Genomic DNA, 21,613 nt, shown 5'->3' with positions numbered 1-21,613 from the left:
GCTGACCACAAGCAATCCCATCATTTCAAACTCTGCTCAGGCCCCCAGGGCCCCTGCAAAGATGTAAAGTCAGAACTATTGGGCCACATGGAGTTTCCCAGTGTGGCCCCCACCTGGAGGGTCCCTGGTCAGCCAGTCCTTTCGCAGATGGCCCCATCTTACCTCGGGAAACGAGTCCTCTCGAGGAAGCAGTGAAGGGGGCCAGGCCATGTTGCCCGCTCAGACGTGACGCAGTTGGAGGGTGCCTTTTCCAACCATCCGTGCTCTTTGTAGAGTCTGAGTCGAGGGCCTGTCATGCTCTCTGTTTGAAATTTGGGCCACGATTCTTAGAGAATAGGCTACCCCTCCTCCCGCTGGAGTGAGGAGAGTTAGGAGTCACCATGTTCCTTCTATACACGACTGTACGTGGGACCAGCTAGTAAGAAAACCCCTGACATGCTTTTGCTGAGAGAATGGTGGCCACCTAGTATGGGGGGGCTCTACCTTCTATACCTTTTTTTCTTGCCTTGCACTCAATTGTGGACAAATTCTCCACCACCTCCACCCCTCACCGGGGCTTCCCAGGTGGTAAAGAACTCAACTGCCAATACAAGAGATGTAAGAGACATGGGTTCCATTCCTGGGTTGAGAAGATCCCATGAAGTAGGAAATGGCAACCCACTCCAGTGTTCTTGCCTGGAGAATCCTGTGGATAGAGGAGCCTGGCGGGCTACAATCCATGGGGTCACTAAGAGTAGGACATGACTGAAGCGACTTAGCACAACAGAACAACCACCCCACCCCTCGCACCCCAGCCTCCCTTTCATCTGTTATGGAGCTATCTCCAAGTAATGCTTAAAACCGGAGAATACTTTCCATTTTAAAATTAAAAGTCAGTAGCTAAAAAAGCAGTAGCGTCCCCTCTTCTGAATGCTTTGGAATCTGTTCTCTCCAGTTTAACTGGTTGGAAAGTCACTCTGCACTGCGGGTGCTCTTCTTGGCAACAGAGATAAACTGCCATTAACAACAAACTTGAACATGCACGCATCCCTAAACTGAACTGGCCTCCTGCCTTCTGTTACAAGCATATATCACAAGTCAAAATGAATTAAGTCCAAATCCAGTTTGCAATGGTCCATCACTAACCCACCTCACTGGAACGAGCTGGCAGCGTGTGGGTTGGAAGAGGGCCTGTGGGGTCCCTCCCGCTGTATGGGATTGCAGTCCGCCTGCCAAATCAGCCCCACACAGGCGTCTGCAGCCCAGTGGCCCCTCAACTGGGTGGGCTGGGGTGGGGAGCCATCCTGAGCAGCTGTTGAAGCCCAGCCAAGGGCCTGAGAGCACAGGCCTTCCTCTCTCAGACCTCCAATGTCAATCAAGTGTCAAGAACTCATCCGGAGAAACTTCATAGGTGAACACTGCAGGGTCAAGAGTTGACACTGGGGATTTTCCAAAGAAATAGAAAGAAAAAACTAACACAGGCCACTCATGGAAAATAGCCAGCAAAAAGCAGGAAGTGAACCAGGTTAATACTTTAATCTGTACATCACATTTCTTTTTTTTTTTTTGCAAACCATTACACTTTTTTTTTAAATTAATTTTTTCTTGCAAAATACTCATTTCATTTTTCCAACAAAATCTTATAAAGGCAAAAATAAAATCTTATTTTGGCAAATGTCATGAAGTCGATACTGGCAGCATATGGAGTTAGTTAAAAATAGACGGCAACTTCTAAATATATTCAAGATTATTTTTCTGACCATAGTCAAAGACCAATTTTCATTTAAAGTGTGGCTCTACCCAATGGAGGTTTTTTGTTTTTTTCCTTTACAAGCTCATTTTCTATATGCAGAATATCATGAGCTCATGACTCATATAAAGGGCCACAAACACGGCACCTGGTCTAGTGGCCCCTTCCCCATTTTAGGCTGGAAGTCAAGTCATCGTCCTGCCATCGTCGCCCTGCTGGCCATCAGAGATGGTGGAGACCCGCTGCCTGCCCTCCGGCCACTGACCCAAGTCCTGGGAAACTGACCTGTGCTCCGAGGGGCAGGCTGCAAAGGTCCCAGGATCGCCATCACAGCCTAGTGTGGACACAGGGAGTGGCAGGTAGATGCCACCCAGTGTGATGTTTATTGCTTACGATACAAGTCGAGGATGCTCTTCTCACCTTTTCTGTATTTCAAAGTGTTCTGTGTTTCTTTTTTTTTAGTTAAAGCAAACTTTTTTTATTTTTGAGAAGAGCCCTTTGCTGAGAGAACCTCATGGGCGGGTTGGGGACCAAAGTTCTTAGACACATTGTTGGGCCTAAGGCAGACCCAAGGCCGAGGCACAGACTTGGGCTCCGTATCGGTGGAGCTTCACCCTCCAGAGCTGGCCATCAGGCGGGCAGGGTCAGGGACGGCTGACCACTGCCCTGGCCAGCACGCCAATGAGCCCCACACTGGAATCCACTGGAAGCATGTCTCCCATCCAAGCTCGCCTGCATTCAGCAGATGCTGGACTGGCTTCTGCTCACCCTGCCCTGCGGCCCCACCCACACCCACCACCCCTCGATACCTGAATCTGTGTGTGCAGCTCCGAAATCTTGCATCCTCACCTTCTCGGCCACTGAGCCCTTGAGGTGAACGTTATAAAATATATCCTGATTCTAAAATACAGCATCAGTATTGTACAGTGTGTATCAAAAGTGCCTTTGTCACATGTAAGAGGAGTCTGAACTAAAACAAGCGGGGGTGTCAGGACCTCGCCCTGTGGTGGGCGCCCCACAGCTGATGGGCTACTCCGTCCTCCAGGCTGAACCCCTGCTTAGCTGGAAGGGGTTTCCTTGGCGGAAGGAGGATCCATCTTCTTGGAGGAAACTGGTTCTGCTGGCCCCTGGCTCCAGACTTCTCTGTGTGCTGGATCACGGGTCAGTCACTGCCTGGGCTGGCAAAAAGTGGAGGAGACAATGAGGGGCTGGCAGGACCCCAGCCCACTCTGGGGAGCAGGTGGTGGGCTTGTGTGCGCACACATGGGACAGGGAATGGCAGGCTAATGAGACAGAATGCAGCCGGGCAGGGGGCCAGGGCAATGCGGCCGCTGCTGGGGGACCCTCCGCTTCTAGGACTCGTGGGTGCCCCACCTCTTCTCCACCCCATCACTACTAGGAAGTTGGCCAGACACACAGTGGCCCTGAGACTGGGTCCCTGCTCTAACAGGGCCATAGGCCTGAGCAAAGAGGGCTCTGGGTTCCAGTTCCGGCCTGGCCCCCTGTTTGCTCTGGGTAACTTGCTCAGCTTCCGTGGCCCTTGTTTGTTTAATCTAAACACAGGGTGTTTGCACCAATCTCCTAGGACTGCTGAGGATGCTGGAAGGGTAAAAGGAAATGTGGATGGGCTCTGAAAAGAGCATCGGAGGCCTACTCATGGCCACAGAGGCACCAAAAGCTGGGAGGAACAGAGCCTCTCTGTGGCCCGGGACACTCAGATCTCCAGGAGAAAACCACACACCCCACCTGTGACCCCAGAGGATGCTGTGGCCTTTACAGGGTCCTCTGGACCCAATACCTGACTGGAGCATTTCCCTGGGGTTCCTCAGCCATGGGGGCCCTACTGTATACCTCCTGAGAGCCTGGCCGAAGGCCAACCTCCTCCTGCCACCCTCAGGCTGGGGGCCACCCACCCAAGAGCATGCCTCCGCCCCGACCACACACATCCATCCCTCACTGCACTCCCTTCTCCAAACACCTAGAGCTCCTGGGGTGGCCGGATGGGCCCACAGGTGGTGACTGAGGACTCACAAGGAAAGGGTCCCCACCCTGGTTCTGACACCCACAGCCACGACTCTTTGGGCCAGTCCCTCACGGGCTCTGAGCTCCTCTTCCTCATCTGTAAAATGGGGCAACTATCCCCACGGGGTTATTGCCAGTGTTCAGCAATGTCAACCATAAACACTATAGAGGGACGAGAGGGAAAACCCTACACACCATCTGGCTTGCACCGGTCCCTTGGGGGCACTAGGCCACCCGCAGGAAGGACAGCTGGGCAGGGAGGGGCGCAGCTCTGGTTCCTGAGATTTCACAGGCTCTCCTGTATCGGAGCCACCAAACACTGAGCTCCTAAAAGCCAACAGCCCTGCTGCTGCCCACCAGCCCAGGAGGTCTCCCCAGCGGCCGCTTTGCCATGGAAGGAAGCATCAGCAGGTGGTACTGCAATCGCCTCAGCAGCAGGGAGGGGACATGCTCAGCGCCAGGAGAGGGGCCACGACGCCAGGCGGGGGCTCTTACTTGGAAGGTGTTAGACAAAGGTGTAGTGGAGTCCGTTGCTTAAGGGGGGGTAAGGTGGCACGGTCCGGGAGGACAGGGGGGCTTTAGGCGGGAGGAGGGCCAGCTGCTGCGCTAGACGGGCAGACAGGGATTAAGCGGTGTGTTAGGCTCCTCGTCTGCTCCCGCAGCTCCAAGCGCCCCACTCAGCAGGGCCGGGGAGCTGTGGGCCCCACCGCCCGCCACTAGTGGCCTGGGCTTGGGGGACATGCCCGTGGGGCCGGGTTGGGGCCTGGCCTGGGACTGGAGAAAGGGAGCAAGAGTGAGGAGAGGCTGCAGCAGAGGTGGCCACTCAGCGGGGGAGTGATTGCGGGGGCTCAGGGTGGGAGGCCTGGGGCGCACTCGCCTGCTGGTGGGGAGGAAGCCAAGGACAGTACGTCCACACGGGTAGGGCAAGCACAGGCCAGAGAGAAGGGTGATTTACGGCAGGGCAGGTGCCCCCGCTGGACCCCTGTGTCCATTCAAAACCACCATGCGGGGGCCTCAGGGACCCTCAGGATCATCTGGAGGATGGGCCTGGGGGAGTCGCCCGCTGTCTCCCCGACAAGGACGCCCTCTCAGCTGACGCACATGTCCTCAGGGGAGTCAGGACAGCAGGGACCTCAGGGACTCTGTACGGGACCAGAGCTGGGGGAGAGAGAACAGGTTCCCCTGCCCTCGGTCATCCCACGGCTTCTTGCTATAGCTCTGCTCCCCAGGGCCACCACCGCAGGGGCTGGCAGGCCCCACCCTCGGTCACTTCTAGACCCTTTGGCCAGAGCCGGAGGACCGGTGGGGGCTGTGACACCACGTCACTCTATGACCACCCCTCACACCTGGCCAAGGGCACCACCTAGACATGCAGTGGCCGCTGCGTCTGGGGAAAAATAGCACTGGGAGAACTGTGAGGGCTCACATAGGCAGGCCACGTGTGGGTGGGGACAGGAGCCAGGAGTCTCTTTCCTAGCTGAGAGAGAAAGCCTTTTTTACACACGCGTACGTGTACACACACAAATACACACACACTCCTGACTGAGACAGAAAGCCGTTTTCACACACGCGTACACATACGTACACACACACACACCTCCCATCCTGTGGTACGTTTTTTCCCCACTGGACAACAAAGTCCCACTTTGCAATTCCTGCTTTCTGGCACAGGCCACTCAGAGGCAACTCTGATAGGTGGACAGTGGCTCTGATTTGGGGACCAAAGCAGAGACCCCAAGGAGGGTTAAGGGGTCCCTTCTGCCTCGTCCCAGCAAGAAATCCAAGCACTAGAGGCTTTCCTGCCCCTTACTGGTGAGGCCAAAAATCTTAGCCTTGACCCCTCAGCTCAGGAACCAGAAAAGCCTGTTCTCAACCGGCCATCTCAGAGAGAGCGGAAGAGCAGCACGGCTCCCAGGTCTAACAATGAGACACGTGCCCTCTCCCAGACCTCCTTCCTCCAACACCCCCGAGCACCAGTTCCCCTGCCTGACCTGCTCCCCTCCTCCGCCACCGCCCCCGCCCCCTCCATGTCCTGCAAGGGACAGGGCAAACACCACTGTTCTTCAGTTTCTAAGCCTGACACCTGCTTTCCCACCAACTCCTGACAGGCTGGGCTGGGCCTTGAACCCAGGGAGCAGGGGCTGGGACCCAGCCTCTGAGGCTGCCCCCGCGGCCTCACCTGCCACCTGCTTGCTGCGCTGGGAGGCCTCCGAGGCCAGGGCGTAGGAGATGTTGATGATGCGCTCCTGCTCCTGCAGCTGCGAGTCCAGGTCGGCCACACTGTTCTGGTCCTGGCTGGCGGTCGGCTGCAGGTTGCACATGCTGCGGGAGGGCCAGAAAGCGGGCTGTGGGCTTCCCCGCCCGTGGCGTCCACCTCAGGAGAGGGGGGTCCCCCTGGCCTGAGGATCTCACCCTTCTGGGGGCATCAGATAAAAGCAGGGCACTTTCTCTCCAGACCAAGGCGCACATGCTCCTCTTCCAATGCCCAGTCACAGCTTCGTCCCTCCCTTGGGGGATCACAGACCTCAAGGTAAGAGCTCTGGCTCTAGGCTCCTATTTCCTCCAGATGTGAAAAGGCTAACCTGGCTCTGAAAGGGAGGACCTCAAACACTGAGGCTACAGGGGCTGATGGGGCAGGAAAGCCACTTGCTGGAGTCCCCTCCTGGCCTCCAGGGGTGTGGACGAGGCCTCTGGCAGCTCAGGGCACGGCTGGGCCCCAGCTCTGGTCTAGGCCACAGGCCACTTTGATAGGTGAACAGTGGCTCTGATTTGAGGACCAAAGCAGGGACTCCAAAGGTCTAGGGTCTGAATGAGGGAACACAGGCCCTGGGGCTGGGAGCGCCATCCTTGGGGGCGATCTCTAAGCACGTCCACTTCACCACACACTTGGCTCTACTCCTCACACTTGCCAGGGCCACAGGACACAGATCCGGGGGTGAGGGCCTAGCATGACCCTCTGAGGGCTTCACCACCTTCCAGGTGACCTGGGCCAGCTTCCTCGCTGATCTGTCAGCGACGGGCTGAGAGCTGGCCTGCCCCTTACAGTCAGCAATGCTTGCCTAAGACGGAGGCCCGATAAAACACACACACCCTGACCGGCCCAGTCCGGGGCCGGTTCAGCTGAGACACCCCCGGGGCAGCCTAGCAGGCTGTCAGGACTCGGGAGGCATGAGGGCTGACCTGGACCGGGTGAGGATGTTACGGATCTTCTCGGCTTTGCGGTATCGCGCCTGCAGCTCCTCCAGGCTGGGTGGCTCTTCAGGATCCAGCTCCACGTAACGCTCGGGGATGGAGACCTTCTCTGGTTTGGAGAGCTGAGGAAAGGACCCGGTGGCAGTGGTTGGGAGGCACAGATGTTTGGTTTGAAACCTGCTCCCTGACCCTGTCCCCCCACCAGGAGGCACACGGAGCTGCCCACAGACTCAAGTATTTGCTAACATCCCCGTGGCAGCAGTTCACTGTGGAGTCAGGATCTGCGTCTAGGTTTGACTCCAAAGCCTGTGCTCTTTCCACCATACCTGGCACCTCCTACTGGCCAAGGGAAGGGAAAGGGGAAGGCAAAATAACTAGACCAGAAGCCCCAAGGAGGACAGCAGTCACCCATGACGCCACCCTCCATGTGATCTGACCTGTGCGGACCTCCCTGCTCTCTCCTCTGGTGGGATGCTCCTCTCCAGGCTCCAGGGCCTCTCTCTCCTCCTCCCAACCTCACCTCCAGAAGCCTTCCCTGACCTTGCCTCTCCTGCCCACCTTCCCTGCCACTCCCTCTGCTTTCTATTTGCTTCTCCGCTGTCTAGCTTGGACACTTGGTACTCAGCAGCCCTTCAGCAAACACTCCTTGGATAGTTAGATGGGTGGGTGGGCAGATGGATGGGTGGCTGGGCGGAGGAATGAAAGAAAGTGACAGTGCTTTGTGTCCCTACAAAAGGCCCTCTGACCCAGACAGGGGGCAGCCATGTTGCATCTCTTGCTCTCAAAAGGAAACTGATCCCCACTCCTCCCCTCCAGTCTCTCATACAAACCCAACAGCAACCTCAGCTTAGTGAAACCTTACTTGGTCCAAGAAAGCTAAAGGCAACTTTCGCACAACTTAGGGATTTTTTTTTTCTCCTTGAGTAACAGCAGTACATTTTAAATGAGGTGGTTGAAACTCCTAAAGACAAGGTCAATTCAAACCCAGGGCAAAAATGGACTTGAATTCAAACCCACCCCTACCTTCTGTTCTGGTGAAAGATGGCAAGAAAAAGCTCCTGTCTGTTTTTCCCAATGAAGGCAGATCCAGAGCAAGGATGCAGATCACATTGCAGGAGCAGGGATTTAGGTTAGAGATAAGGAAGGACTTTCCCCCTTGGCTGGCAGGCTAATCAGGACACCACAAAGCGCACTTCCCACTGCCAAGGCAGCCTGTAGAAGCTTCCTTTGTGAATCTGAGAATCACGGACTTCTGGCTGCTTCAGAGGCCAATGCGAAAGGGGCTTAAGGCGGGGGACTAAACTTGTTAACCCCTGAAGGCCCAGTGGACCCCAGAACCCAGGTGCTCCACAGGCGTCAGTCTGCCCCCCTCCAGACTGATCTCTCCTTCACGTGGTAAGAGCACTTCCTCTCATGCAGTTTCAGGCCAGGCCGAGTCCTCACACAAATGTGTCTGGGCTACTGTGCACTTCATTCAACAGAGTCGTCATTCAGCAAATGAGAAAGCTGCTGTGTGCCAGGCCTGAGGCTGGGTGCATAAAGGTGACCCCAACAGCCACACACACTGCTCTACAGAGCTTACGAGGGGCACAACACGGGCCTCAGGAGACCGCCCTACGTCTTGCAGACCCTGAGTCTATCATGCACTGACTCCCTTTCTCTTCGCTTGGGTAAAGACACTCCTGGCTGCGGTTACTTGCTTTTCTGGGCCTGCCTGGTCATGGTGTATTTGAGCCACCAGAGGGCGCAAGGAGAATTCAGACCAGTCCTATCCAGGTCTCCCAGCCTCTGCCACACCTGGAAATTTCACCTGGAATTTCTAAACCTGCCTCCCCTTTCCCCCACCTCAAGTCTGATTGCCTAAACTAGTCTGACTAGCCAGATGCAAGACCAACTCCTGGTTTTCCAGGGAACATATCCTAACAATAACAACTGCCTCATCACATTTCTATTACGTGCCAGGTCCTGTGCTCATAGCTTTCTGATCATTGCCAATCATTTGGGCAATGTGCTGAGTTCTCTTAACCCTCACCACAACTAACATTACTGCTGAGGAAACCAAGGCATGGAGCAGCTAGGTGACTTGCCCCCAGGTACAGAGAGACGGATCTGAGCCTGCATCACAATGCCTGGACTCCTCTCACCACCTCCAGCTGCTGTTCACCCATCCTCTGGGCCACAGCAAAGCCGAGCCTGTCCCATTCAGGGCAACACCCCCAGTGCCCCTGGGAGGGTGGGTCAGGCTGCAGTCTGAAGGCCATGCCTCAGAAGGAATGAGGCATGAAGGAAGCCCCCGCCCTCACCTCTCTGCTGATGTCCACGTCATAGTCTTGTGGTTCCAGGTCCAATTCAGTGACAGGCATGGCCTGCACCTTCAGCCAGCCATTCTCTTCCTTGTCCTTTCTGTCCCCTTGTACAGCCCGTTCCAGCAGCTGCAGGTCAAAGTCCTGCTCACGCTTCCACTGGCAACAGAATGAGAGGGTAAAATGTAGTCACTTCCTGACCAGCCCTTTTGGGTGGGTCTTGTGGGCACCAGGGTCCTCGGGAAGTTGGGTCTGTGACTTGTTAGGGAAAAGCTGTGTGCCCAGGGACCTCAACACCGTCTCTGAAAGAAGGCAGCAGCGGTCTGTGACACGGTGCTCTGTTGTGTGCTGAAACTCTGTGACAGAGAGAACAAGGCCTCTGCCCCTTTGATACAGCCTGACTCCACACTGCTCATGTCTCTCTGATCTGGCCCCAGAGTGTTCAGACCTCCAGGGCACAGGTCTATGATCCACAACTTGCAATAGTCCCCAGGGATACAGGAAGCCCCCCCCCCCAGGTCCCAGAAGGTGACCCCAAAACAGAATCTAGGACAGAGCTCCGGAGAAGGGGTTTGCTGCTTCTGCCACCTGACAGCTCATGGAAGCCTTTCCTGGTTCTGGAGTCCTATGTCCCAGCTCAGAAACAATGGAAAAAACAAAGCCCTCTGAGGCCCTGGGAAGCAAGTGGGATAGCCAAGATCCTCTCTCGTGTGAATTCCTGACAGGACACAGGGGTGGGGGATACTGCACCCACAGTGGGGCTGGGGAGGTGCAAGCAGCAGCAGCTTAGGGCCACTGAGGCAGATCGGCTGCTATGTACCAGGCATCTATTTAAGTTAGAAAAACCAAAAGCATGTAAGATTTAAATGCTAAATCAAACTCAACATTTCCAACTCTGTGAAGAGCAAGCTTCACAGAGGGAAACTCTAACTCGGCCACTTTAAGATCCCAGCACACAGAATGGAGACCCATATACATATGGCTGAAACTATCACAACAATGTTAATCTGCTATACTCCTATATAAAATAAAAATTAAAACCCAGTACAATGGTTGGGCTCCAGCTGGGCCTTCCTAATCACCTGTGGCCTTGGTCCCCATAGAACTCCATGTTGAGCAGGTTGCTGAGAGGAGGCGATGGGCTCAAAGCCTCTCTTTTCTTGAGCAGAAGCCAAGCAGAAACTTCTCCATCCCAGACTGCCTCCTCCCTCTCACCTCATCCACCTCACAGAGCCTCGAGTGGTCACAGTCATCTTTAATGTCCCCTCCAGCCCCGCTCACCCAAGCTCCAAACCCATAGCCATAACAGCACATTTCACCCATTCATGCACAAGCTCTCAATACTGACTCTACGTCAACACAATCGTGCTCAGGTGATGGCCTCCTACTAAAGTATGAAAGGATTAGACAGCTGAAGATTCAGGGATGAAAAATTAATTTAATGATTGATTCACAAAGAAAACACACATTTTCTGACACGCTCACCAATGCCCCAAATAGAGACAAGTCCTCACATAAACCCAGCCTGATTGCTTCCACAGACAGAAAGAGTTCACTGGACTGTACAGTGTATCCTGGGGAAGAACCACGCCAATCCATCATCATTAAGCAACACGTTTATTGGCGCTGAGGCAGAGACTTAACACAAGTCTTTTTTAAAGAGAAAAAAATTACAAAGTATTCAAGTTACGATTTTTAGATCATTTTTCTACATTTGAGACATCAGTTGTAAAAAGTCAGTTTTATCTCATAAGACATTTACTTACAAAGTTTAAAAGTTACTGGCTTTGCAGCTTTTCAGGATATGAGTGTGCTGGGTCTTATCCCTTTGGTGTCTGAGCTAACAGCTGCCAAGAGGCCCTCTGAATACAGATCATAATGTATCTTGCTACCTGTTCAAGTTATAAAATACTAGAACACAAAAAAATTTTCCATAAGAAATTGTGCCGATGGGGCTGGAGGAATTAAAACTGAACCACCTCAGACTTGGCAGAATTTATTCAAACGTGCAACCTCTGAAGTCCATGTCTACTATCCCGGTATAAGGCATGGACATTAATAAATTCATCATGCCCAGACCTCTGGCAAAGACCACTGCCCTTGGGCAGTGGGGCTGGCTCAGCCTTGCGGGGCGGCTTTTGGGATAAGTGAATTATGAGTCAGTAAGCCTGCATAAAGGGGGCAGCAGAAAGTGAGTCACACAAGGGAGAGCTGCTCGCTAGGCTATGGAGAAAAGAGCTGCTATTGTAAGCCTGGTAACAGGAGCACAGGCCAGTTAGAGAATGGTGGATGCAAATTAGAAGCTTCTGTAAACACAATCAGGCAGGATTAGAGAGGCAATGAGCGGTAATGCTAAAAGCAAAAGAGCTTGTGCAATGAATTAGGGAAAGAACAGTCAGGCTAGAGGTCTAGGGAAACATTTGATTTCAAACAATAGAGAAAAATCCAATGGAATGTTTCCAAAAGGGACCTAAGGCGACTGTGGGCAGGGTGCAGTGCCTGGAAGCACCACCAGAGGGCAGCAGGCAGCCTGGCTATCCTGGGGCACAGGGCCTGTAGGTACCGCTAGCTGTGGGAGACCCCCCGGCCCTCAGGGCTGTAGGGCTCCACCCTGCTCAGTTGCTCCCCAGGGCACCTGCTTGGAGGCTTGGGAGGCTGGCTGACTTGCACTCCTCAAATCATAGCACCATCTTTCTCCACCAACTCTGTACTTCCCATGTCCTGGGTTCAGGTGAGAGACTCAGAATGCCGAAGAAGGGCCTCTCCCTCAAGCTCAACTGGAGACCCTGACTGTGGACGCTTCCTCTGGCTCCTGGGCTCCTGCCATGACATCCTCACTCTTTCTCTAGTTCGGGGCACCCTCAGACCACGTCACTTACGTGGCCTGGCTTGTGGACACACAGCCCACAGGGCGTTCTCTGACCCACTCTCTCGGGGGTGAGCTGGGCTTGGGTCTGGGGGCCTCGGGGAAGCTCTGCTCCCTGTCCCAGCCCCGCCTGCCTGGACCCTCCTAACATACTGAACCAAGGTCTCCCGGGAGCGGCTGGCTGAGGTAGCGGGACGAGGGCAGCCCCGTCCTCTCTCCTTGGCTCAGCGTCCTCTTGCGCTCCCGGACCAGCGCCTTCTGGTGCCGCTTCATGCGCTCCAGCTGCTCCTCCGCGCTCATCTTGCCCCGCTGGTGGTCTCCTGAGTACAGGCGCTCCAAGGCACTCTTGGGTCTCTGAGGGGCAGGAGGGGCAGACAGGGCGGCTGGGCTGAGAACGGAGGGCGGCCAGCCACCTGGCTTCAGCCCTGTCTCTCTTACACACACTCACACACACACTCTCTCTCCCCTCTAAGCACACTCAGAGACATGACAACCCAGCCCTCACGGGCCCTCTGGCAGCACCCCATCCTGCAGATGCAGACCCTGAGGCCCAGGCCTGTCCTGGTGGGCACACATGCACCACGTGATGGACCAGAACCCAGGCTGTGGTTCACTGGGTGACAGCGGGGAGAAGGGCGGGGGCCCTTGGGAAATGGAGGGGGCGGTGTGATGCCCCTCTTGGTGGGCAGTGGGGAAGGCATCGCAAGCACGTAGTGACAGGGATGCTGAGCTGAGGAGGGGCCAGGGCCACCTCACAGGACAGCCCGTCACTCAGAGCCCTTCCCTCTGTGCGTGAGGGAGCAGTGAGCCCTTCGAGAACGTCTCAAGGCCACTCACAGGGTAGGTCATCTTGCTGCTTTCGGCATCTAGACCCCTCCGGAGGGTGACGTAGGGCGCAATGGTGGACGACTGCTGGAGCCTTGACATGGACCCCGAGAGGCCTTAGTGAGGAAAGAGAAGCGAGTGGATTTGTGGTGAGGAGGACAGGCCACCAGCCCTTTCTTGATCACCTCCTACTCCCATGAGAGGACCACAAGGACCCAGCCAACAACCCATGCTTTTTCCTCCCCAGGGCATAGAAAAGCAAGGCCCCACGTAAGGAATGAGGGGCTAGCTCATGGGTGCCCTCTGTCCCTAATGGGGGACAGTGTCCCTGAAGATCTGAGGACTCCCCACATCTTCCCTCACATGCAGAAGACTGGGCTACTTGGCAGGAGGAAAGAACAGAGGCCAAGGAATGCCCTTCCTCTTGATGAACTCCTATGCGTCCTGTGTGACCCAACCTGGATGCCCTGCCTGTGAGGAGCCTTTTTAATGCCCCAGGCAGAATCAGTTATTCCCTACACTCTTCAGTATATTCACCAGTTACTGCACTAACCACAGTGTCAACATGCCTGTTGGCAAATTCAACACCTAGTTCAATGAATGAATAAATGAAGAAGGGAAAGAAGAAGGCACCAAGCATTCGCTGAGTCCTTGAAGCATTCACTGAGTCCTTGAAGCATTCGCTGAGTAGTGCCTGATAACAGGCAGGCACTGGACCACGTCATATAGATTTTGCTCCACTGGCCCTACAAGGGAGCATTACCTAACCACTGTGATGGTGCACAATCTAAAGTTTAGAGAAGTTAAGCAACTTGTCCAAGATTATGTGGAGCCACAGTCCAAGCTTTGTCCTCTAGCAACGTTCTTATCAAGGCTGGTCCCTGACATCTGAAAACGGGCATCATGTTGACACCACTAGCGTCGAGCACATGGGAAAAAGAATGATGAATGTCTTGCAGTGCCCAGAGACTCCTGAGCAACAAAGATCTGTCCTGCCCCACAGGCCTCTAACACTGCCATTGACGAACACATCTAGGCTGAATGAAGAGAACAGGGCCCCCAGGCACAGTGCCAGGGGTCGCTGTGGCCCAGCTCAGCAAAAGCCAGCCCCCTGCCGGGACCAGCTCAGGCCACAACAAGCCTAGCCAGCATGGTGGGCTGGAAGTCACATAACTCCACAGGTGCCTGAACCGCAGCTGTGTGGCCTCCTGTTTCCACACCCTGTCTATGAAGGAAAGCATCTGACCTCCCACCAAATGGGGGGAGTGTGGTTAACCTGCTCAGGGGTTCCACGCAGCCTCCCTCTAAAAGGATTTCTGAGGAAGAGAATCTGGCTATGGGGGAAAATGAGGCATGGGTGAGACTAAGGGCCTGTCTGCTCCCACCCCCATCTGGAGAGGGGAGAAGAGTAAGAAGAGGGCCCAAAGGAGAAGAAAGGTGTGTTTGTTTAAAGAAGGGACTCATTGAGCCTTAGAGTGACATAGATGAGGAGAAAACCTATGGAAGACCAGAGCTGGTCAAGCTGATGGCAGACAGCCCCCATCTCAGCCTGCAGGGTGCAGTGGCTCGAGAGCCAGAACAGGCGTTACACTCTGACTCCACCCCTGAGTGGCTAATCGGCAGGTTATTTCGTTTCTCTGGGCCTTGGTTTTCTTACCTCTCAAAATGGGGTAACAACAGTACTTCTCTCACAGGATTATTATGAATCTTCACTAAGTGAATATAAAGGGCTTATATTATAACAACAACCACAATCACCATTGTTCCCAGGGGGCAGATGTAATAAAAGAGGATGAGAATCAGGGTGTGAGCCAGAGGTAAGAAGGATGGGCCCTGTCTACGGCCCAGAGGCCCTGGACAGCTGCTACCCCAGGGAGGCCCCACGCGGCAGGCAGAAGAGCTGCAAGGACCGCGTGAGGGCTGGGGGCGGGTGGTGATGTGGCTGCGGTGGGGGTCCCTGGGAAGACTCCGTAGAAAGCTGCACCTTACCTCTGCCTGGCAGCGTCTGGTACCTGCTCTCAGAGCCCACGAGGCCCAGGGAGGATGGGGCCGTGTCCCCGCTGAAGGTGGCCAGCTCTGGCTCGCTGACGTATGACCGGAGCTCCACCTGCGGGCAGTCAGAGGTCGTCACAGCTGCCCCGGGTCCCGCCGCCTTCCCTCTCCCCACACTCAGCGGGCACCCCAGGGGTCCTCCCTGCTCACCCTGGAGTCCCCGTTCACACACTGTCCCTGCTCCCGATCACGCTTCCTCTCATCCGACTGCCGCTTGAGGCCCCTCACTGAAGTGTGCCGGATGATGGTGGCCTCCCTCGGCAGCGGGGGCACGGCCGGGGGCTGGTCCTCTGGGCTGTAGAGCTCGGGGAGTGGGGGCCTGGGAGGTGCCTCGTCTTCCTGTTCAGAAACAAAACCACAACCAGTGCCCGGTGAGAGGATGCCGAGTGGCCCAAAGGGCCAGAGCAGGCCACCTGGGGCCTGTGGGGCACGACCACTTCAGCCCAAAGATGCCAACATTTTCCCTGGTTGAGCTGTGAGGGTGGGTACACCTCTGCTCCAAGCCCATCCTTCCCTCAGACTCGTACATCTTCCAAGTGTTAACTATACACAGGTTTCCAAGTGTTAGCTACACACAACCCAGAACTCAGGACATGGGCCCACGCTCTCACTCCACACGCTCATCTGTATATGTCAGCACCCCACCACCTCCACCCCACCGGCTTAGACGGAGCGGGCTCACAACCCTGCATGGTCTCTGGATCCTTCAGCAGGCTGCGGATCTGAGCGAGGACCATCTACATCCTCCTGCCCTTTCCATCAGAAATGTGCATGGTTACGAAATATTTCCTCCTGCCTGACCCAGGCACTGAGCAGGCTGTCAGGATGGGTGACTCACTGCCTTCTCTGCAGCCCACTCCCTGGGCCGGGATGAATGTAACTATTTTCCTTGAATTGCCCTGTCCACAATGCTCTCCGAGGGCTGTGGCCTCCCTACAGGCTGACAGCCTGGCCCCTGACTGCCATGAACACCCACTCCTGGGACAAATGACCATCCAGACTCTCTCCTCCTAAACTCCCCCTTTCTTAGCCTAATTTTGCTTTGGTTTTCAGATTTTTTCAGTGTTTAGGAAAGGGAGCTGCAAGCTTGTTTTGCAAAGGTTTATCAGCATTCTTCTAGAGTGACAGACTTCATTACTGTGTGAAGGTTAAGCCGCCTACCCGAGATACCCAGAGGCTCTCTGAGCATCAGTGGTTTCCAACCCTGAACAAGATCTCAGAATCACCAATTCCTAAAAAGCCCCCCGGAAAGATAAACATAAACCATTGATTGCCTTTGACTGAAGGGAACAGAAAGTCTGGACATAGAGGGTAGAAGGGAGACATTTTATTACACAGTTTTTTATATCCTTTCACAATGTTGTCTAATAAAAAAAGTAAAAGACATTAAATTTAAAAAAAAATCAAATAAAAATGAAAGAACTATAGCTACACGCAGCAATGGGATGAACTTCACGAATATAATGTTCAAAGGACACGAGATAAGAAAGAATACAGTTATGATAGATGGGTAAAGTGTTCAGGATACAAATATAGGTATCGAAACAAAACAAAAAAGCAAGGAAATTATCTGAAAAGTCAAGACAGTGGTTACCCCTGGCAGAAAGAGAGAAGAGCGTGCACTGGAAAGGGACCCACAGGCCCAAGGGCTTCTGACCACCGGCCAAGTCCTATCTCTTGGTCTGAGTATTGGTATGAAATGTGGAGTCTCTTTTTTATTATTTATTAAATTATATATTCATGCTTTATGTCAATTATAGGATGAATATCACTATTCACAAAAATAAACATAAAACAATATAAATATAAAATAAATCTGAAACAACAATAAAAAATGGTGAAACTGGTGAACACATATACAACTAGAAGGTGGGTTTTACACCACCCTCTCCCATGAGCCTGATGCCCAACCAAGCTGAGAAGCCTCGCCTCTGAGCAACAGCAACCAAGTGTGAAGAGGAGCCTCTGTGATCGTCTATTTCATGCTGCGTGTTCTGCACAAGGGGAAACTGAGGATGCTCAGATGGGGGGTGAGCCATCCCACAGGGACGGAAGGGCTGGAATCCAGGCAATCCTGCTCCCAGGCCTTTTCCCCTTTGCTCCTGGTCCCAGGGGGCAGGCATCTTGCCTTATGGTAGCAGTGTCTGCCCCAGCCACTCCTGTCACTTGTTTTGCTATTTCCTATCTCCTGCCTTGTGACTGGTGCTCCATGACTCTGAGATCTGGGAGTGGGAAGGAGATCTCAAGATAAAGTTCACAGCGACCCTGGGTCCTAGCACTTGTTTTCTAGCTCTGGGCTCTAGACCATGGCTGGAAGCAGGTGGATGGTGAAGACCAGGTATGGAAGACTAGGTATCATGTATTTTAGCCAGCACTGGGTACTGATCTTGTCAGACGTCCTAAGCATACGTGGTGCCCAGCTATAGCTCCTCCAAGCCCTTGTTGGCAAAATCCTGGAGGTCTCCATTCCAAGTCCTTTCTGCTCTGGCTTCCCTGTCACTTGGATCAGCCCCCTCATGCTTTCCAGCCAAGGCTGGCCTGGCCCTGGAATCATGAGCTATCACAGTACCTGACCACACCTTCTGTTTCCTTAGAGCCTCCTGTGCTCCCAGACTCAGCCAAGGGCTTGGCTCCTCTCTGTGCCAGGCAAGCCAAGGTGCTGGCTCAGGCAACCACACGGGCTACATACTGACCTGAACATCGGCTGAATGTCCAGTTAGATGTCAGATGGCACAAGGAATGGTCAGAAGACGTGGACTGGATTTGCTAATATGGAGACCTCGTGCAAATTTTGAACACCTTGGGCCTCAGTTCTCTTGTATGTGGAATGGGAATACTGACCTTCCTGTCTACACTCCGTGAGGTCACTGGGCAGACTGCGTGTATCCTCACAACCCAGCCCCGTGCTCGGCTGCAGCTAAAGAGTCTCTTCCGCTAAGAGGCGCTCCCTGTCCACCGACTTAACTACGAGCGTGCACAGAACCCTGCCTGGGGCAGCCACACACTTCCCTGCACAACACAGATCATAAACTATGCCTTACTCAGTGCAGTCACTTCCTTTTGCCCTGCCTTAGTCTTCCCAAATGCAGAATGGGAGCGCTGGACTAGGTCACCTCTAGGGGCCTTTCCAGTTCTGGGAGACAAAGCAGGACGGCAGGGCCCCCCTACCTCATGGCTCTGGCTGGTCTGTCTGACCAAGTTTCCCTAAAAGCTTCTCTCCCAAGAGCAGTGGAGCTGAGGACAGGGTGGGACACGCACCTGCCAGAGAGGCAAGTGCCCGGCTCCCGGCCCTCAATACTCACCACTTTGGGCTTGGTCTTGGTTGGTGACTGAAGCGGGGACGTCACCTTCCTCAGCTGGGGCGGGTGAGGTCGGTACGGCACGTAGGTTTGCAGCTGGGGGAAGAGTCGAACCTCCAGAGGGGTCCGCACAGGGCTGGTGGGAGGGCTGGGCTGCAGGGGCGGCTTGCTCTCAGAGGTCGAGAGTGAAGGCACAGGCGGGTGAGGAAGCAAAGGCACCGTTTTTCTCTCTGAGGGGCGTGGAGGGAAGCAAAGGGTGGAATGGAATGAACATCTTGCTCAGAGGACGAGGGCAGTGATGTCTGCCACAAAGACCCAACCTCCCCCGGGCCATCCCCCAGCACTGGGCGCTAGCCTCCAACAGCCCCGCCCCAGGAAGATGGTCAGCTCACCTGGATTTTTGACCGATTCCACCAGGATTCTGAAGTTCTCTTTATTTGCACTCAGGCCTGCAATGACGTCTTCAATCCTCCAGAGATCCTTCTGTATCTGAGATTTCTCCTGAAGAAGAGGAGGTGGGGGTTCATTCCCTTCTTAGCTCCTCACCAGAGGCTTCTTCTAGGACTTCCATTGTCATTTCAGACAAAGCCCCTCACTCTGGGGGAGGTATCCCCTTGGGAAACCCCACCAGGGCTAGAGACAAGCCTGCTTCACAGTTTCCTGGACAAATGCAGACGTGGGAGAGACCCCAGGTCCAGGAGAGGAATCTCAGAGGAGCTCTCACCAGTGCACCTCGCCTGTTTCCACTCCGTTTAAGAAAAGACTGCCTAAAATACAGAGTGATTCTATGAGGTTATCTAGAGCAGCCAAATTCAGAGACAGAAAGCAGAAGGCTGGTTGCCAGAGGCTGGGAGAAGGGGGAAGAGGGATTGTTGGTTAATGGGTACAGTTTCGGGTTTGCTGGATGAAAATCATTCTGAAGACTGAGTGTACAGCAACGTGAATACACTTAACGGTACCAAAGTGTATCCTTACAAATGGTTATGGCGAACTTTTATGTTAGGTATATTTAACAATTTAAAAAACAGACTATTTCAGGCAACCACAGCAGAAGGGAAGAGAAGACAAGGATGAGAAGTGACATGATCCCTAGAATATAAAGAGCATCTTTTTAACGACAGAGCTGAGTCCTGGGATTTGGGGTGTAATATAATGGGCAGAGTAGACATTATTTGGCAGTAAAAAGGAATGAAGTACCACATCTGCTATAACATGGAGGAACCTTGAAAACATTATGCCAAGTGAAAGAAGCCAGGCATGTAAGTGCCATATATTTATGGTTTCATTTCTATGAAATGTCCAGAATAGGTAAATCCATATAGAAAGTGGAGTAGTGGCTGGCTAGAGCAAGGGTGGAGTTGGGGTAGGGATGAGGAGGGACTATAAACAGGACCACGTTTCTTTAGGGGCAAGATGGAAATGTTACACAACTGATTATGGGGCTGATTATACAACTCTGTGGATTCACTAAAAAATCAGTGAATTGTATACTTAAAATAGTGAGTTTTATGGTATGTGAATCACATGATAAAGCTTTTTTTTTTTTTTTTAATAAAGTACAATGGGAAAAGAGCCAAGCTACATGACCATGTGCACACTATGACAAGTTACAACCAAAACCCCCTGGGCCCTAGAAAGAGGTGAGCAGGATCTGCATGACTAAGGGATCGTGGGCATCTTTCAATGGAGTTGTTTGAACATCAGATATAGTATTCTTTTAAGTTTAAAATTATCATGTCCTACCCCATGGACTTAAAAAGGAAGGCTCCACACCCATATTCCCTCTCAAGGCTCCCTGCCAGCCTCAACTGGAAGAGTTCTCAGGAGTATAATATTTGTGGATCACTGGTCCTGGATACCTCCCCACAGGGCCCGGCACTGAGCAGGTTCTCAGTACATGAATGATGAATAAGTAAAGTACCAATCACATAAAATTCCCTGACCAAATACTGCCCAATAGCCAGGACAACAGACATCTGAAGCCTCCCTCCTAAGCGGGGCTCTTCTACTCTCTCTGCCTGTCCAACACCAGTGCACATTCTCAGGGCTGATGTGCAAATAGCAGGCTTAACGCTCAGCTTCCCCTTAAGGTACAAGGGTCCTAAGACAGACAAGTTACTGAGCTAATGGGACTGTCTCTAGAGCTGAGGCCCCGACGCAGAGGGCTGGTAAAGGAGGAGTGTGGGGTTAAGGTCATCGCTCTCTCTCCTCCCCGGCAGTCTACCTGGCATAGTTCTACCTGTCAGTTCACAATCCTGCCCCCATTTTCCCTGTCACCCCAACATGTAAGAGAAGAGCAGAGAAAAGCAAAGGCCAGAGAACTTGTATCTTTCTCCAAGGACGATGGAATTTCAGAACTGAATGACAAGGTAAAGGAAGCCTTAGGGGGAGCAGCACAGAGGGGTTTCATTCCTGTGTCCTTGCATCACACTGGGCTGGAAGGCCCCTATGGACTTCATTCAGCAAAGGTCTGAACTCCCTGTCTGGAAGTAGGGAAACTTAGAGGTAGCCTCACCTGTCACCGACTCTCACAGTCACCTGCAAGTTCTTTTATCCTCTGGTTTCCCTACTCAGGTGGCCGTGAGGATCTTCATAAATAAAGCACTTATCTTTGCTGAAAAGGCCATGGGCTTTCTCACAGCCAATCTTGGCTAAAGAGAGGTGAGTTTCCAAGCATCATTACTGAGAATTTGCATATGAGGCTGCAAGCCTATCTCCAGTGTCAATGATTTATTTAGGACTCTCACAGCTTGCCTGGCCTAGAATTACACCAAAGAAGTTAACACCGAGCCTGCTCAAAGGAAGGCTTTGTGAGCTTCCCAGGTCACTGTGGCATTCAGGCAAAGCATGAGCAATGCCACTAGGCTAGGTAGAAATCAGGCTGCAGGGCCCTGGCTTCAGACTGGCCTATCTCCTAGTAACTTACAGGACTAAGTTCTCTACAAAGCCTGTGACAAGACCTGCATGCTGTACCCATTTGTTTAGGGGAGAGGAAAAAAGGATTCCGGGCCTGCTGTGTGTTAAGTCACCAAGAACTAAGGCGCAGTAGAAACACAAATAGCCAATGATCACATGAAAAGATGTTTAACCTACTAGCAATTAAATAAAAGGAAATAAAAGCCAGATGTCCTTTTTTAGCAGGCAGACTGGCAAAAACTAAGGAGGTTGATAACATCAAGTGTTGGCAAGGGTTTGAGCAAACAGGTTCAGTACTCTTATGCACTGTAAGTGGGAGGGCAAATGAGTGCAGCCTTTTAGAGGGTGGCTTCGAGTTACCTGCTAACATTTAAGAGGTATACTCAATTCATGGCCATCGTTAAAAAGC

At 53.2% G+C, this 21,613-nt stretch overlaps 1 protein-coding gene across 8 annotated transcripts in view; it reads right to left on the bottom strand.

Annotated features, from left to right (window-relative positions):
* Window positions 1-1,499: 1,499 nt before the first annotated feature.
* PLEKHA7 (pleckstrin homology domain containing A7) overlaps window positions 1,500-21,613 on the bottom strand; it is a 211,842-nt gene continuing 191,728 nt past the window's right edge. For 3 of the 8 annotated variants that reach the window (XM_043482014.1, XM_043482017.1, XM_043482020.1), the window contains 11 exons: window positions 18,681-18,789; window positions 18,292-18,518; window positions 15,140-15,328; window positions 14,927-15,044; window positions 12,950-13,053; window positions 12,266-12,466; window positions 9,247-9,405; window positions 6,932-7,065; window positions 5,931-6,073; window positions 4,247-4,357; window positions 1,500-2,907 (listed from right to left, as the gene is read on the bottom strand). In XM_043482014.1, coding sequence (XP_043337949.1) covers window positions 4,257-4,357; window positions 5,931-6,073; window positions 6,932-7,065; window positions 9,247-9,405; window positions 12,266-12,466; window positions 12,950-13,053; window positions 14,927-15,044; window positions 15,140-15,328; window positions 18,292-18,518; window positions 18,681-18,789 — 1,485 coding nt within the window. In that variant the 3' untranslated portion in view covers window positions 1,500-2,907; window positions 4,247-4,256. The remainder of the gene's footprint in view (window positions 2,908-4,246; window positions 4,358-5,930; window positions 6,074-6,931; window positions 7,066-9,246; window positions 9,406-12,265; window positions 12,467-12,949; window positions 13,054-14,926; window positions 15,045-15,139; window positions 15,329-18,291; window positions 18,519-18,680; window positions 18,790-21,613) is intronic. The other 5 variants (XM_043482016.1, XM_043482019.1, XR_006272039.1 and 2 more) reach the window with 4 other exon arrangements.

Source organism: Cervus canadensis, chromosome 11, assembly GCF_019320065.1.
Source record: "Cervus canadensis isolate Bull #8, Minnesota chromosome 11, ASM1932006v1, whole genome shotgun sequence".
Taxonomy (NCBI): Eukaryota; Metazoa; Chordata; class Mammalia; order Artiodactyla; family Cervidae; genus Cervus; species Cervus canadensis.
This window is presented reverse-complemented; position numbering and strand designations above follow the sequence as displayed.